Source organism: Euphorbia lathyris, chromosome 7 (assembly GCF_963576675.1).
Source record: "Euphorbia lathyris chromosome 7, ddEupLath1.1, whole genome shotgun sequence".
NCBI classification, from domain to species: domain Eukaryota; kingdom Viridiplantae; phylum Streptophyta; class Magnoliopsida; order Malpighiales; family Euphorbiaceae; genus Euphorbia; species Euphorbia lathyris.
This window is the reverse complement of record NC_088916.1, coordinates 74,390,940-74,409,899: the sequence shown is the minus strand read 5'-3', so window position 1 is coordinate 74,409,899 and position 18,960 is coordinate 74,390,940. Positions and strand designations below refer to the sequence as shown.

The 18,960-nt window shown below is 33.0% G+C and overlaps 2 protein-coding genes across 2 annotated transcripts; one reads left to right on the top strand and one right to left on the bottom strand.

Annotated features, from left to right (window-relative positions):
- The first annotated feature begins 441 nt into the window (after nt 1-441).
- On the top strand, nt 442-3,834 carry LOC136235656 (uncharacterized). Its single transcript, XM_066025490.1, has 3 exons — nt 442-767; nt 2,107-2,622; nt 3,256-3,834. The coding sequence occupies exons 1-3, from the start codon at nt 546-548 to the stop codon at nt 3,454-3,456; spliced, it is 939 nt and encodes a 312-aa protein (XP_065881562.1). The 5' UTR covers nt 442-545; the 3' UTR covers nt 3,457-3,834.
- A 2,196-nt stretch (nt 3,835-6,030) lies between these two features.
- LOC136200527 (uncharacterized) lies at nt 6,031-9,244 on the bottom strand. The gene is made up of 3 exons (XM_065990896.1): nt 9,141-9,244; nt 8,881-9,034; nt 6,031-6,304 (listed from the first exon to the last, which is right to left on the bottom strand). The coding sequence occupies exons 1-3, from the start codon at nt 9,241-9,243 to the stop codon at nt 6,280-6,282; spliced, it is 282 nt and encodes a 93-aa protein (XP_065846968.1). The 5' UTR covers nt 9,244; the 3' UTR covers nt 6,031-6,279.
- Nucleotides 9,245-18,960: the final 9,716 nt, after the last annotated feature.

Genomic DNA, 18,960 nt, shown 5'->3' with positions numbered 1-18,960 from the left:
TTTTTTTCAATTACATTTATATATTAACAAAACACAGATTCCAAAATCAAATTGCAACTGTGTAAAATGAACTTAAATATCAGTTTAATTCATAAACTGTCAGATTAGTAAAAAACGTAAAATTCCACCATACTATTTATTGTTTCGATTTAGAAAGTTTTTTTTTTTGGGTTTATGTTTTGTTGATATGTAAGTATAATTTTTGTTAAGATAAAAATGTCTTTGTTTGTAATTAGAACTTAAATGTGTAATTGTAATACTTTGTTTTGTAAATAAAACATACCATAGACCTTTATTTATAAACTTTTAAACCACATGCCTCTGTTTGTAAATTGGCAAACCATAAGCATTTTTTTCGTACTTTTCCCTATAAAAAACATGTAGTATGAAATTAATTACAGAAAAGAACAGTAGCTTCGGTAATCTCTGGAAAATTCCTGATAAGGCCTTCAAATTTGAATCAGCCCCAAGATTTATAGTCAAAACTGTTTATGAATCAGTTGACTTTCTGAAATTTGGAGCAGAGCAGCCATCTATCATCAGCAATGGCTGTTTGTTTCTCTAATCGCTCTCTTCTGGCTCCTCCTCTTCCTCCTTCATTCTCTGCAAAATCCTCCAAAACCCTAGAATCAAAGACTTCATTAGCGCTTCATCATGTTCCTCGGTTTTCCAATTCTACGCTCCGCTTTTCTCACTCCAGTTCTTCTCCCGCTCTCCCAAGGCGTTCTTTCAAGGCTTATTTATCCGCTCAAGACTCTGAATCTTCTGTACGTATCATTTTTTTGCTTAATTTTACTTTTCATATAGATATTGAAAAGTCTTTCCACTTTGAACCGAACCTTTTTCGCCTTTTTTTGGGATAAATGGAACTTCGCAGAAACTTGTTCATTTAGATGCTTGTAGCATAACTATTTGGAGATCTAAAAATGAAGATTAAATCAGCAGAAATAAGTTGCTCTACCAATCTATCTATTTGATTCTAGATTCAAAGAGATAACCTAAGCCATTCGAACAATCCTTGGTTTTATTAATGTGTTTATTGGTTCAATTGGAGCGCATTTTAAAGCTTGTGGAGTTTTGACAAATTGTCAATGTTTTTATAATCGCTATGTATGTTAAAATTTAGGTGAAATGGTGATGATGCTTAAGTAGGGTTGATGTGTGTGGAAATATGCAGAGTTGAGCCTGAACTAGTGGCTATTAAATGAAGGTTTCATAAGAATTCGAGATGTTTGGAGATTGAATCTATTATGTTGGTGCAATATATGACAGAAACCGAACTATCTGAACTTGTATGCTGGTTGACTTTATATCGATCTAACTTTCTTGTTTCGATTTGTCTATTGCCAAATTCGATTCTCCAATAAATGTGTTGATTATTAACGGTTTATTAACTTAGACTGCTCGAATAGTTGCTTAGGATGTCTATGGAACCTGTATCTATGCTCTTCAAGCTATTGAATTTGTTTTTTCAACCTTTTATGCGCATTTTAGTCTGTTTTCTGCTGTTCTAAAACTAAGTTAGTACTTGTTGGTTTGTGGATTGGGAAGAAAAACATCCTGCACCATCAAAAACAGTGACTGGGTTATTGATACATGTATATCCATGCTTTGTGCTCGTCTATTTTACAAATCTATATATCAAAACAAGAGACTGAAAATGTCCTAGATATTTGTATTTTTGTCTAATGCTAGAAAGAAGTTTGGCATCGCCATTTTGGATGCACTGGTGAATTCTAGATTGGTTCTTGGTAAATTCGAAGTTGAATTAGTCAACCAATAATGTGTTCTCAAGTATACTTCAGTTTATGATTTTAGCCTTTCCCAATGTTTAGTTATATGTGATATAGAACTTGTTTGCTTTAGGTGTTGTTGTTTACTGTTTGCTGATAAATATTAGTTGATTTTCCTTCCAAAATTGTTATAAGCAACTGTTTCTCAATCCTAATCAAATTCTCTATGTCTATTGTTTGGTTGGAGTATAACACTAAAAAGAAGCTACAAAAAGGAGAACTAAACGTGGGCATAATTTTTCTTTCTTTCTTGAAAGTGATAATACTAGTTAAAAAGGATAAAAGTAGTTTGGTTTATCATAATCTTTTGTAGACAAATGACGACGAGGGGATTCATCATGATGATCATATGAAGACCTCAAGCAAAGAAGAAAACGGAAAGCAAGTACCGAGTTTGAAGAACCTGATTAAGGTTTATAAGAAGGCAATTCTTCTCGGAGATGAGAGTTTTATTTCAGAACTTGAAGCTAGTGTAGAAATTATAGAAAATGAGCATTCTGAATTGGCCCAAAAAGTTTCAGAGTTATCAGCCAAAATAGTCTCTGGCAAGGAAAAACATATTCGTTTGCAGGCAGATTTTGATAATTTTAGAAAAAGGGCAGAGAAGGAAAGAATTAACGTTAGGAGCAACGCCCAAGGAGAGGTGATTGAGAGCCTGTTGCCCATGGTGGACAGCTTTGAAAGAGCTAAGCAACAATTAAAACCAGATACAGAAATGGAGAAGAAGATTGATACAAGTTACCAGGGCATATACAAACAGTTTGTGGAGATTATGAGGAGCTTGCGGGTGGCTTCTGTAGCAACAGTTGGAAAACCTTTTGATCCCCTGGTATGTATATGCTCCAAACCAATAATTTAAATTACATAAGTTTGCGCTTCAAAAGATTTATTTTTGTGTGTCCTCTGAAAAAGGGTTCTGATTTCTTGCTATAATTAGGGGTGACAATTCGTGTAAGTGATCAGTGCTCGTGCTCGTGTCAATTAATCGAGGTAGTGTTAAATGAGGCAGTTCTAACCCAATCCAAAATTTCGTGTTGTAATCGTGTCAACCCAATCGGGTTCGTGTCGTGGTGACATTAATTTTTTTAATAGTAATACTTCTGAATATTTATATCATTTTTGGATTAGCAATTTAACTATGACCATCTAAAATGTTGACCAAAAATCTATCAAACAAACCCTTGACCTGCTAATATCATTTTGGGTTCATGTAATGTGTTTACAGGTCACGGGTAATTATACTATTTTTATTATAGATGACATATAAAAATATGGGATTTTAAATCGTGTTCACAGGTCACTAGTAATTTTATTACCTCCTACATGTGAAAACATCATAGTATTGTTGAGTTTGTATCGGGTTGTGCACACAATTGTCACCTCTAAAAGCGCACGAGCACACACACATTTATATATATATCATCTCTGTATATTTGAGTTAATTTCTATGTTCTGGTTGCAGCTCCATGAGGCTATTGCACGAGAAGAGTCTGAAGAATACAAGGAAGGCATTATAATTCAAGAATTCAGACGTGGATTTCGTCTGGGAGATAGGCTTCTGAGACCAGCAATGGTTAAAGTTTCTGCCGGCCCTGGTAAGAAGAAAGCCCCTATCAGCGTAGAGCAACCTGCAGCAACAGCTGCAAGCATGGACGACCGATAACATCGATCAACGCATAAGGTAACTAGTATACAAAATCAGATTTATGTTTTGATCTGCTAGCTTGAGTTTTTGTGAGAAGCTTTTGCTGCTGAATGATTTACATCCTGGGGGGAAAAAGTTGTGAACCCTTTGATCTTTAATGCTATGAGAACTGATACCTGCAGAGTCATTTTCGTTTTCAAGGCGAAATTTACAGAGAAAACGAGTGTTGCATGATGCAAGATTGCGAATATGATGGTTCATCATGTAACAATCTCCTCTGCTCTGTGTTTTGCAGTTTCAGTGTTCTTTATGGAATTCTGCATTTCTCAGAAGATTAATTTAGATGAACAAATTGTATTCTTTCACAATAAAACATGCTCATGACCTTCTCATTTACATGATGTTGCATCGCATGAATGTTTAGTTACGTCAGCAAACCAAAGGCTAAACGTTTGGTCAAGAGTCTTATCGGTCATAGGTTCGAGTTTTAAGCTTCCGGTCTTGTGAAGGGAAAAAAAAAGATCATTAATAGGAGCAAGGGACAGGGAATGGTTTCTTCATCATTTCCGCCCTGTTGGAGTCCCCACGGGGTTGGACTTCGCATTGGGATTTTATCTTTAAATATCAATTAAAAATAAAATTTATATATAAAAAAACTATAATTGCTTAATATATTAATCAAGTATAAATAATATGTATAGTATTTTAATTAGTGTTGTAAATATATTTATGGGTTAATACATATATGCCATTGTATTTATTTGTTTTATCACATATGTTCATATTTCAAATAAACAACCAAATATATCATTGTAATTGTTAACGACTGACAATAAGCTTATTTAGCATAATTCTGTTAGTCTAGTCATCACACAACTAATGGTATATTTGTCTGTCGTTAACAATTACAAGAACATATCTGGCTGTTTATTTGATATAGGTGGGGTGGCAGGTGAGTTGGAGGTGATGTGGATGTATTTTTGGTGTCATTTGAAAAATATGAGGATGTATTTGTCTGTTTATCTTATAGGAGCATATGTGACAATACGAACAAATATAAAGATATATGTGTATTAATCTTATATTTATCAAGTGTTAAAAAATAAATTGTTTAATACCAGGGGATCGAATGCCCATGGGGACAAAAAATTTCCCCACCCCTGTTTCGTGAGATTTTTCTCGGGAATTCCTGTTTTCATCAGGATGATCTCCAATAAATCTCTACCCCATTATTGACAATCCTACTTGAGGGAGGTGGGTGGTGAAAACAAAATATATGTATTGATTGGATTTGTTATGCTATTTTTTGGATGTTACTGGATTGATTTCATCAAGTTAGGAGTGTAAAATGGATGATCGTTTATGTATTTTATATATTCCGTCATAGATACAAAATATAAAATTATGATTATGTTAAATAAATTATATAGAGCGGGTTGTTTTTGTAAATCTTAAATTGACCAAAAGGGGTTCAACTCAAATTAAATTACAATTTGGCAATTTATCTATACTTAGGTGGTGTTTGGTTGTTCATTTTTATGTTCATGTTTGTCTTTTCACTTCAAAAAGAAGAGTTTTAGGTGTTCGGTTGTCTGTTTTTTACATTTAAAAAATAGTCTTTTAGAAAAGTATAGAATCTCTGTTTTTTTTTTTAACTGCTTTTTCCAACAGCAATAGTAATTAAAACAAACGGATCCTTAATTCAATAGTTAGGCAACATGAGTGCAAAACTAACATCACTTAATTTGCCCAATAAATTATCTAAATAATGCGTATGAAGACAATAATTGTGTGTTCCAAAATATCTTCATCCCTAGGGCTCATTAGCAGACTTTTGGGGTCTGGTTTTCTCTCACTATTTTGAAGAATGACAGTTGGTTTAGTATCGGTAATTGGGGCCAAAATTTTATTATGATCGCTGCTACTCTCTGAGAATGGTGTAATAAGAGCCGGATAACGGTTAGAGCTGGGTGGACTCAATGAATACCATGAGTTTTTTTGTTTTAAGAAAACTGAGGTTTGTGTTGGGTGGAAAAACCCAAAATGGTAATTTTAAATTAAATACCGATGGCTCTAGAGGAGTAATAACCGTATTGCTTAAGGTTAAATTTGGCTTTAAAACAAAGGATCAATAAGTTTTGGTTGAATCAGACTGCCTCGAAGTTGTTAATGAATAGTAATTTTTCTAAGTCCCATTCGTCGGAGCATGTTCTCTGTTACATCCACAAAGAAAGAAATGGAACTCCTGAGTTTTCGGCTAATAAGGGTCATGAGGTTCCTCTTGGTTGTACCGATCTTCGATGAGTTTCGAACTAATAAAGCTCATGAGGTTTCTCTTGGTTATACCAATCTTCCCTTTGCTCCTACCTAGATGCTTCCTCTCCTTAGGGAGGATTATTTGGGCACCATCTTTTTCTTTTGTTTTTTTCTATCTTCCTTTCCTAGTTTACTTTTAAAAAAAAAATACATATACATGTATATCTTATTTCAATACTTTCTTCTTATATTATACTATGTGTCTGTTTATTTTCAACTTTCGAAATTGTTTTTTTGTCTTTTAAGTTTAAACAGAAAAAAATCATTTAGTAAAACTTCAAAACAACTGCTTTTTGTAGAAAAAAAATTAACTAATATTTAGTATCTATCATTAAATTAACAGGTAACAGTTAAATTAACAGGTAACAGTAACAGCAAACACGTGGTTTTACATTTTTTTAAGCTCATTTTAAGCATGCCAATGAGCTGATTCTGAATACAGAAAGAAAGCAGGATGTCATGATCATCTCTGTACACTTTTAAGTCTTCAATAATAATCTCTTTTGAGTGTTCCTTCATCACTCATTAGCCCTTTGTCTCCTCACCAACTCTGCAATTAAACCAATCATTATTAAAGTGCCCATTTACTAAAATAAATTTAGCTCTATGTTATTTGAGGAGAATAACACTCAGTTTTGATCACATGGACCTTAATGACCATCCATTATTTGGTCATTCATTGTTAGATCTAAACTTATTAGAATCCTAAAGTGGAGATTTAAAGTATCCTGCGATTTAGATTTAATAAATCTAGATCTAACGGTAAATGATCAAATTCATTTGATCATTAAGGTCCGTGTAAATATTCCTAGAATAACACTAATGTTTGATAATAAACGGTATAATTTAAAGTTTCATTGAAGGAAGATGTGTTTTTTAATATAAAAAATGTGCTGGATGACAGAAAAGTTAGAGAATGGCTAAAATATGAAATTGCACCAAAAAAAAAAAAAAACAAACCAATTTTTAAGTTAATGAGATTTGAAATTGCTATGTCTATTAAACTGTAAAGTTAAGATTGCAATATTTTGTATGTGGAAGTTAAATCCATAAACATAGAGTTAAATTGTACGCAAGGTTGCAAAAAAACATTAGCCGCTAGCTGGACGGATACAACCTTTGGAAATTAATTAGATTTTCTGATGTAAATGTAATTAAAATATGTATCGTACTATTTAGAAATAATAATATAAAATGATTTAATATTGAAAAAACATATATATTTATAACATGTATATTTAAAAACTTGTAAAAAAAAACATTTCAACAACAATATTATTGAGATAACTGAAACATAAAAAATAATATGTATAAATAATATAATTAACCGAAAACTATTTCATAGTGTTTTAAAGTGTCAATCATATCACAAAAATAAATAGAGAACACAATTAAATAAAAAAAAATAAACATAATTCACCAAAAACAACATGACAATATTTAAAAATGAATTATAATAAAAGAAAAAATTAAAATAATAATGAAAAAAAATATATTTCTCATTTTTATCATATCTAAGACGGCCAAAAAAACGACTAGAAAATATAGGTGGGAAAATCAGACTGAATTTTGAATTCCCAATTTTAAGCGCTTAGGAGGGATCTAAACGGTCCGGGTGGATTTGTTCTTGAACAAGAATTGTACTTTATCCTATATAGTTTTCCAGGGTAAACTATACCAATGGTATCTGAACTTTACATAGTTTACACTTTGGTACCTAGATTACATTTTGTCCCAAAAATATACCTGAAGTAACGATGACCGGACAATTTAGTATATTTTTACCGGTTATGATCGGTCAACGCGAGTTTCATGAGTTAATTACATTAATGGTACCCGAACTTTACCATAATTCACACTTCGGTACCTGAATTTTATTTTATCCTAAAAACATAACACAAGTAAAGGTGACTGAAAGGTTTAGTTCATTTGATCGGTTAGTAACCGGGTAACATGAACTAAACATTGGGACTCACCATACACTCAATTAACATAAAATTATAATATTGTCATTTATGAGCTAAATGACAAGTATTATAATTTTATGTTAATTGAGTTTATGATTGGTCTCAATTTTTAATTTAAAATGGTGAAACTCGGGTTGATCAATCAGTGATCGGTCAAATATACTAAAATATTGAGTCATTTTTACTTTAAGTGTATTTTTTGGACAAAATGAAATCTAGGTATCAAAATGTGAATTCAGGTAAAGTTCAGGTACCATCAGTGTAATTTACTCGTCAAAATCGCATTGACCGACCATTAACCGGTAAAATATACTTAATTGTCCAGTCATCGTTACTTCGGGTATATTTTTGAGACAAAATGTAATCTAGGTACCAAAGTGTGAATTACGGTAAAGTTCAGGTACCATTAGTGTAATTTACTCTAGTTTTCCAACTAGTAAATATAGAATGTTTGGTATTGAAAAATAATTATAGCTATTTTTGAAAGAAAACTAGTTAAAATCAAACAAGCTCTTAATATTCCTCAATTTATTGGTACATTAGAAGCTAAATTAATACTCCCTCCATTCTCAAATAAGTGTCGTTTTAGAGTTTTTCACACAAATTAAAAAACACAATTAATATTCATTTAAATTAATAAATTTACATGGATTAATTAAATAAAAAATTCTCTCTTCTATAATGGTTGGAGAAAAAACTTTAAAAGCTTAAAAAACACATAAATCAAGATAATATTTAAATGCTTGAACCAAAAAATTATACTAAATAATTGAAAAACGAAAACGACACTTAAAAAAAACAAAAACAATTATCTAAAACGACACTTATTTGAGAATGGAGGGAGTACTTGCAAACTTCTATTATGATGGTTTCTGGAAAAAGAATCAGTTCAACTAAATTTCAATTTCATCAAAATTTTATTTGAAAAACTAATTTAACATGATGGTAAATAATGTAAAAAACTCAATTGAATTCAAATAATTTGTTCTAAACAGTGCCATTTTGAAAACCCTGATCAAACAATCTATGAGCTAAATCCCCAAATTTTCCAGTTTCTTTCAAATTAGGTTACACATACAAATCCGATCAACGAAGCTGAATAAAAACCATTCCAAATTCCAATTAATAACAAAAGCAATAGGAAAAATTGATAAATTACCCGGGAGAAGCAGAATTTCGGGCGTTCATGGAGTTGTAGTATCTGGATAATCGACCGGTCACAGGTTTAGGTTTAACAGGCTTTTTACGCAATCCGAATATCTCTTGTACTAGAGGAATGTGAACCAGCACCAATTTCCATGCCAAACACCATCCTGCAATTTCAATCGCCCCCAAATTCAATTTCAAATTCGAGAAAGAAAAGTTTATATGAATGGATCAAATAGGGAAAAGAGATCGATTACAGAAATAGAAAGATACCGAAAGATATGAACAACACAACGAAAGAGATTGCGAGTGCTGGACGGAAAATTAACAGCATCAAGTAATCCCAGTGCGAAAGGGAAGCAGACGAAGCCTCCATTGACGAAACCTTTGCTTATTTTTTTCTTTTTCTATCTTTTATTTGAGATTCATGGGTTGGGCCGACATGGGCTTTTAGTCCATTTTGGAAATTTGTTGGGCCCATTTAAACAACACTAAGTAGGTACAACTTTTTTTGGGGAAAATTACACAGAAATTCATTTTTAAAAAACTATTTACAATTATGTCAAGTCATAATTTTGGATTATGTCAAACTAGTAAAATTAGTACTTTTAATATATTTTAAGGATTAGAATTTATAAATTAGAAGTCTAGAATATGTTTTTATAGGGTTTATGATTTATGAATTGGAGTCTATAATTTATAAATTATGGTGTAAAGTTTCAAAGGAGAGTCCCTTGCCAGAGTCTCAGTGTTGTGATGTCCATCTCGTGGGATGGAGCAGGCCAAGAGAGGGGGTTGTGAAGCTGAATACTGATGGTTCCTGCCTCAGTAATGGTAAGATTGCGGCTGGAGGTGTGCTTAGAGATGTAGGGGGCGTCTGGCTTTCTGGGTTCTCCCAGAATTTAGGGTTGGGTTCTTCCTTTTCTGCGGAGCTCTGGGCTATTCTTACTGGAATCAATCTTGCTAAAAGGCTGGGTGTTAAGAGGCTCTCTGTGGAGTCTGATAATTTGGAAGCAATCAAAATGATTTCTGAGAATCATTCTATGGGTCTTAACAGTCGCAACCTCATCAAAGCTATTATAAGGCTTTGCTCCTCCTTTGAGTTCGTAGAGTTCAGACACATTTTTAGAGAGCAGAATCGTGTTGCTGATCGCTTGGCGGCGGCGGGCCATGAAGGGACGTTAGGCGTTACTACCCTTCATGTTTCCCCTAGTTTCATCTCTCATATTCTCTTAGAAGATAGGATTGGGGTTAGCTTCCCTAGGCTAATTCCTGGGTAGTTTGTTGTTGTTCGCTTTTCTTTTCCTTTTCTACCAAAAAACATATATATATATATATTATAGAGAATAATGACATATTAAAAATTAAGTTTGGCGATACGATTTAGTTGTAATTTTATAATTAATTATGATATTTATGTATTTGACCCTTTTTTTTTACAGCATCTCCAATCCAATGAGATTAGTATTTTCCGTTGGTTACTCTTCAACAAGCAGCAACTTTGATAACATCCGAATATTATCCTCGGGATATAAAAAATCCATAAATAAAAGGAGCTATTGACACAGAGCACAATCGCATGATAAAATCCACCGATTTAAAGGAATGATATTCCCCATATGAATCAGGATACGCCACGTGGATCAGTCACGCCAAGAGGGATCTACATCCGCCGGGATTGGGAAAATACGCTATCCAAGGCAGATACACCATTATTATCACCGAGTCGTTTTTCCAAGAAACTGTTATGACCAGTGATATTAAACAACTCATTAACGACCCTAACAATTGCAATACCAAAGTTCTAACCATAATGCTAACAATAAGCAGTCAACTTCCAAACCTCGCCTAATCAGTCGGGAACCTTCTCTATATCCTGTACTGTCTCACCTAAAAACATTAAAACATTTAAAAATGTGAGACAAAAATCACAGTAAGAAACTATCAGCCATAAAAACCAACTTTACTTAACATAGCTACATATATACGTTTATAAAGGGATTTAATCAAAACCTTATAAAATATACTCAAAACTTAAGTTTATAATATAATCATCAAAACCTTATAAAATATACTCAAAACTTAAGTTCATAAAATCAAAGTTGTGTATATGTATTCATCCTCGAATTCCACCCGTGTAGATCATAACATCAATCATAACAATATCGAGATATCTCATTTATATCACGTTCCTTGCCTAACAGTTAGGACTACCAGCCGTGCACTCTGGTCATACCGCCATTAGATATGGTCTTACAAATACAATTCCTACCCCGGGCAATCCTAGATGGACAAAACCATTTAATCTTTCGAAATATCACAACTCATAAAAATCATATTTGGACTTCAATCCAAAATAATAACAACAATAACCGCAACAGATTTCTCAATCCAAAAACAATTCGTAAGAAATCATCAAATTCATTTTATTCAATATATATATATATTGAAGCCCAAAACATATATGTATATATGTAAATCAACCAAATGAAACCTTAAGTCAACATAATCAAGTAAAATCTGAAATTCACATAGAAACATAGTCAATAGCTTCATTTGAACCATAATTTCATAATAAAAACAAGATCATGAAAACCCTTAATTTTACAAAATTCCTGCATAACCTTAAAATATCACTTTCTGAAAATTCTTTAATTATATATATATTTATATACATCAAACTCAAAATATAGTTGATAGTTACTTACCTTGGCTAAAATACATCCGTTCAATTCTCCTCTAAATCCTGTATAAGACGTTTCCCTCCAAACATTGCCGAAACTCAAAAACTCTTCGGTTAGGATTTAGATCTATACATAAGGATGCTATATTTGCAATTTCGAGTGATTCGGACGATCGAATCTCTGTAAATCAAAGAAACGGTGGAGAAACGGTTAACTTTTTCAGGAATAGAAAAAGAAAAAGGAAATATATATAGATGATGATCATCCGATTTCTCTCGAATATTTGAGTAAAAAGTTTGACAAATATCACGTTTGATCCTCAATCTTTTTATAATCTTTTAAAAACTATTCTAAACTTTTAATTTACACCTAAAATCCTCAAATTAACTCCAAACTTTTCCTATAACACCAAATAAAAATCATACACCTAATAATTATCATATATACTAATATCAAAATATAAATTCTAAAAATTTAGTCACGGACGTGACAATTCTCCCCACCTTTAGAAATTTCGTCCTCGAAATTCATATTCTCTAATCTATCTTAATTTCCTTCCGAAACCATTTTCAAATTATCAAGATTCCTCATAATCACCATAAGACTACAAATTCTAATGTTTCCTTCCATTAACTCCATGAAAAATCTCCATCGCCATAATCCACAATAAAACTTCAAATATCACTCATATCTTCCTAACATACACCAAGTCTCACTTTAATAAAGTGAAATCACAATTGATTCCATCAATTACATATATATCAAATATATTTCACTTATCTCCAAGTTCTACAGACTTCAAAAATATCACTTTTGAACCGCTAATATGTATGATATTATATTTTTCTTAAACTTCAAATAATTCGAATAATAATTTGAATCTAATATAATCTTACTTCATCATAATAATAATGTACTTATATCTATAAATTTTCACTCTAATCATAATTCGTATCATTAACTTCAATCATCATCATCAATCAACTATAAACCTCATTATTATGATACAATTTCCTATCAATCAGAGTCATTTCATAAAATCTTAATATCAACATCACTCTTATAAGTCTCCATTTGACTCCTTAAAATCAATCCAGCTAATATGCTTTTTTTTTTCAAACTCCAAATAATATTTGTACATTCATAAAAGTCAATAAATCTATAATATCCTTAGAATTTCTTATTTGACCTATAAACACTCAATTCGATCCTTATATAATCTGAAACCATATTCACACAAACTTCAACTAAAAATAACTTCTTTCATCTTTATCTCTTAATCTGCTACCTCAAACTGTGCTTAAGATCAGAAAAACATTTGTCCTCAAAATTCATAGCTCTCAATAATTCTAAACCTCAACCCGATAAAATTCAACAATAGATCTGTACTTTGAATGCGGATATCATGTATTCCAATTACAATTCCATAACTTGTTAAACTCCTATCATAATCTCCAATTTATAATCAACCTCCAAAACAATTAATTGAAATCTCCACATTTTCGCTTTCTTAATCACATATATATTAACTTCAAAACTCATCATATCATTTCAAAGTCTCCTAACCTTACTTCACATCTGAGATACGTATATTTTTCATCCAACTATTAAACTCTCAAATATCAATTCCAAGTCATACTAAGGAGAAAAATCAAACAAAAACCAAATTCTGGTTTAAAGCTAACATGGTCAACATATGTCATTTCCAGCATAACTTTTTCATACGGAGTCTGATTAAGGCGATTCAAAAACCTCTGGAAACGTAAGATAATAATAAAGAACTTTCATTTAGGACTCTATGACAGATTCAACCTATATCTAGTCGAAAAATGCATCACAAGATTCAGGTCCGAATCTAATTTTCCAGTAGCACCGATATAGACAATTATCTATATCTCTAGCTCAAAGTTATAACTTACTCATAACCCATATCACCCAAATATCAAAGAATTTACTATTTTTCATACACCCAATATGTTACTAACCATCAAATCTCATTTCTACCCCTCATTAGCTAGTTACTGAATCCTCGAAAAATTCCAAATTATTTCTTAACTATCACCAAATATCCACATTCCTCAATTACTATCGATTATTTCTTAGGTATTACCAAATATCGATATTCCTCAATTACTATCTCTTAGGTCCGAAGAATTTAACCTAGAGCTCTGATACCAAACTGTCACACCCGACCCAAAATGACCTCAATCGGCATCGGGCGTGAAATGGAAAGATAATAATCAATACTTAGGAGTCTCTAATTTATCCACATATCATTATATTACAATTGCAATACCAAAGTTCTAACCATAATGCTAACAATAAGCAGTCAACTTCCAAACCTCGCCTAATCGGTCGGGAACCTTCTCTATATCCTGTACTGTCTCACCTAAAAACATTAAAACATTTAAAAATGTGAGACAAAAATCTCAGTAAGAAACTATCAGCCATAAAAACCAACTTTACTTAACATAGCTACATATATACGTTTATAAAGGGATTTAATCAAAACCTTATAAAATATACTCAAAACTTAAGTTTATAATATAATCATTAAAACCTTATAAAATATACTCAAAACTTAAGTTCATAAAATCAAAGTTGTGTATATGTATTCATCCTCGAATTCCACCCGTGTAGATCATAACATCAATCATAACAATATCGAGATATCTCATTTATATCTCGTTCCTTGCCTAACAGTTAGGACTACCAGCCGTGCACTCTGGCCATACCGCCATTAGATATGGTCTTACAAATACAATTCCTACCCCGAGCAATCCTAGATGGACAAAACCATTTAATCTTTCGAAATATCACAACTCATAAAAATCATATTTGGACTTCAATCCAAAATAATAACAACAATAACCGCAACAGATTTCTCAATCCAAAAACAATTCGTAAGAAATCATCAAATTCATTTTATTCAATATATATATACATTGAAACCCAAAACATATATGTATATATGTAAATCAACCAAATGAAACCTTAAGTCAACATAATCAAGTAAAATCTGAAATTCACATAGAAACATAGTCAATAGCTTCATTTGAACCATAATTTCACAATAAAAACAAGATCATGAAAACCCTTAATTTTATAAAATTCCTGCATAACCTTAAAATATCACTTTCTGAAAATTCTTTGATTATATATATATTTATATACATCAAACTCAAAATATAGTTGATAGTTACTTACCTTGGCTAAAATACACCCGTTCAATTCTCCTCTAAATCCTGTCTAAGATGTTTCCCTCCAAACATTGTCGAAACTTAAAAACTCTTCGGTTAGGACTTAGATCTATACATAAGGATGCTATGTTTTCAATTTCGAGTGATTCGGACGGTCGAATCTCCGTAAATCAAAGAAACGGTGGAGAAACGGTTCGGAGAAAACTGATAACTTTTTCAGGAATAGAAAAAGAAAAAGGAAATATATATAGATGATGATCATCCGATTTCTCTCGAATATTTGAGTAAAAAGTTTGGCAAATATCACGTTTGATCCTCAATCTTTCTATAATCTTTTAAAAATTATTCTAAACTTTTAATTTACACCTAAAATCCTCAAATTAACTCCAAACTTTTCCTATAACACCAAATAAAAATCATACACCTAATAATTATCATATATACTAATATCAAAATATAAATTCTAGAAATTTAGTTACGGACGTGACACTTAATACATTAAAGGGCACTAAATCCAAGATTGTTCAAATAACATAAAGATGGTTACAGAATCTAGTATAAATACACAAACCCCAACGAGTATTAGGTATGTTTACTGATTCCTTACTATAGTACTTTTGAGTTTATTCTTGAAACTATTACTGACTTTGGCATAAGAGTGCCTCTGTCAATCCCAACGGCACATCACTGGTAAGTGCTCCGACAATAAAATATTTTACAAGTTATCAAACTTGTACGCCACAATTTGCTTCATATAATAGTGCCGAGACAAATTTGTGGCAACACCAAATGCAAACTAAAACAAGTTTGGAGATTGAAACAAAGGAATGGGTTGGAAAAGTTTCACTATATCAACAATAAAACTGTAGTTTGGGAAAACTCAATAATGTATTATTGGAATATTAGGTATTTATATACAAAGTGGTATAGATGTTAATAGGTCCCTGAACTAATATGCTAATAGGTCCCTAAACTAATATCTATATACAATTACGTACATTACACTCCCCCTCAAGCTGGAGCATAGATAATTGACATGCCCAGCTTGTTACAGATGTAATTTACCCGAACCCCATTTAAGGCTTTGGTAAAAATGTCTCCAAGCTGTTCATTGGTGCCAATATAGGTTGTAGCAATGATGTTTTCTTCTAGCTTTTCACGAACAAAGTGACAATCTATTTCAATGTGCTTAGTACGTTCATGGAACACAGGATTGGAAGCAATATGAAGAGCTGCTTGATTATCACACCATAATTTTGCCGGAGTGGTGACGTTGAACCCAAGTTCGGAGAGGAGATGACGAATCCACATAATCTCACACACTGATTGAGACATCGCTCGATATTCAGATTCTGCACTGGAGCGAGAAACAACATGTTGCTTATTGCTCTTCCAAGAAATTAAATTACCTCCAACAAAGACACAATAACCGGTAGTGGATCTCCTATCATCTTTGTCTCCTGCCCAATCTGCATCAGAGAAACACTCAATCTGGGTATGACCATAATTCTTGTAAAGTAAGCCTCGGCCAGGAGTTCCCTTTAAGTAGCATAAGATCTGTTCCAGTGCAGTCCAGTGATCAACAGTGGGAGATGACATAAACGGGCTAACAACACTGACAGAATAGGCAATATCCGGTCTAGTCACTGTAAGATAGTTTAACTTTCCAACCAAACGCCTATATCTTCCAGGGTCTTCAAAGGGCTTTCCTTCTGATGTGAGATGCGCATTCGGTGTCATAGGTGCACTGCATGGCTTAGCTCCAGATTTTCCGGTTTCGGACAACAAATCAAGAACATATTTTCTTTGAGACAGGAAAATTCCTTTCTTACTCCTTGACACCTCAATTCCTAAGAAGTACTTCAAAGCTCCTAAATCCTTGGTATGAAACTGACCATGGAGAAATGATTTCAAAGACGAGATTCCTGACATGTCACTGCCTGTAATAACAATATCGTCTACATAGACGACCAAGAGAATGATACCTGAAGCAGAATGTTTATAAAAAACAGAGTGATCACACTTACACTTCTTCATCCCAAAAATCTCAATTGCTTGACTAAACTTTCCAAACCATGCTCGAGGACTTTGTTTCAACCCATATAGAGATTTGCGGAGACGACAAACTTTGCCATACTCCCCCTGAGCAACAAACCCTAGTGGTTGCTCCATGTAAACTTCTTCTTAAAGGTCCCCATGTAGGAAAGCATTTTTTATATCTAACTGATGCAAGGGCCAATTAAAGTGAGCAGTTAGGGAGATAAAGAGACGAATAGAGCCCATTTTAGCCACTGGGGAGAAGGTGTCAGAATAATCAACCCCATAAGTCTGAGCAAAGCCTTTTGCAACAAGGCGAGCCTTTAGTCGAGCAACAGAACCATCAGAGTTAACTTTCACAGCGAATACCCAACAACATCTAACAGGTTTCTTACCAATAGGTAAATGTACCAAGTCCCAAGTACCATTAGCATCCAAAGCATTCATTTCATCAATCATGGCGTGGCGCCAGCCCGGATGGGACAACGCCTCAGATACAGATTTAGGAGTAGTAGTAGAGTCAAGGGAAGCAACAAAAGACTGTGAAGGAGAAGATAAGCGCTCATAGGAAACAAAAGCAGAAATAGGATGGGTGCAAGATCTTGTACCTTTACGAAGGGCAATGGGAAGTTCATCAGTGGTTTGGCTTGACTCAGGAGCAGGATTTAAAGGCGGAGCAGAAATTGGTATTGGATCAGAAGCAGGAGGTCTCTCACGTCGTGAATATACCTGAGTAATTGGTGGCTTAGAGGGACATCCATCTGAGACCTGGTGAACGTGATAGACCAGCTCATCATCAACATCAGTATCACCTGTGGAGATATCAGACGACATGGAAAAGAAGGGAAGATGTTCCATAAACATGACATCAGAAGATACAAGATATTTATCAAGAGAAGGAGAAAAACAACGATACCCTTTTTGAAGACGAGAGTATCCAAGGAAGACACATTTAAGGGCTTTGGGGTCAAGTTTAGTGACTTGTGGATGAACATCTCGAACAAAGCAAGTACACCCAAAAATACGAGGTGACACAGGAAAAAATTATATTTGTACATTTGATAGTGGAAAAATCGAATAGTAAATTTGAATATAGTCTAAAAATTTGAATTGAGTCCATCAGATCCATCTATGACCTTTTATTTTATGTGTATTTTCATCTTCTTCACTTTTTACCCGGTCATCTCCTACTTTTTTACTACTCGTTTACTCTTTCTTGTCATTTCACAAGCTCATAGACCTAAATGCCACTGTTTGCATATTTCTGAAACGCCCTATGATTAAACTTACGACAGATACTTATATAATGTCCTTTTGGCAAACACGATGAAGAATTCCAAATCTCTAAATCATCGATTCTACCTTCAATTCTCTCTCATTTCTCCTACCTTTTGTTCATTTCCTTTGTTGTTCCAAAAATTGTTCTAAATGTGAGGTCATTGCCCAATCTCCCAGTGCAAATATAGTACTTCCATTTATGTACGATTGTAATGCAATCCAATCTACTCGGACCCTAATACACCTAACATCATGGACCTCAAACATTTGGTGGGCCAATCACATTTAACCCAGTAATGACAGGTCGTCCGATGCACTAGGAGGAAATGAGCACCTATATCCATACATTTTAAGAAACACAACATTAAAAGCTAACTGTTTGGTGGAGCTCGGCTCACAACCTTCCACTATTCGTCGGTGCGTGCCTTTGCTCGACAGATCCTTGTTTATACCTCTAGCAACCATCGATATCTCTATTAAAATGTCATTCGTCTTTCCATGAATGAGTAATAGTTTGATTTTATACCATCGCTCAGATTTAGTTTAATTCATACCTTACATTTCATACTTTACTTCTATCTACAACTAGTTTTGTTGCTTTAGATCCCAATACAAAATGATATGTTATGCCTCCATGTCATGTCATATGACTAATTCTATTAAAGTTTATAAAAATAACAAAGAAAATTGTTTATCTAATCAATTTTGTATTACCATTAACTGTTTATACTAAGTGACAGTGATGGATATATACATGTTAGAACAATATTCTTATGGTTAATAGTTTATATTATGTGGTTTCAGAATTAATATTGGATATATGGTCTATGTTGTTTCGCTTATGGTACTTGAACAATAGTAGTATGAGACGTGCCGACTAGGATTTGTCATTTT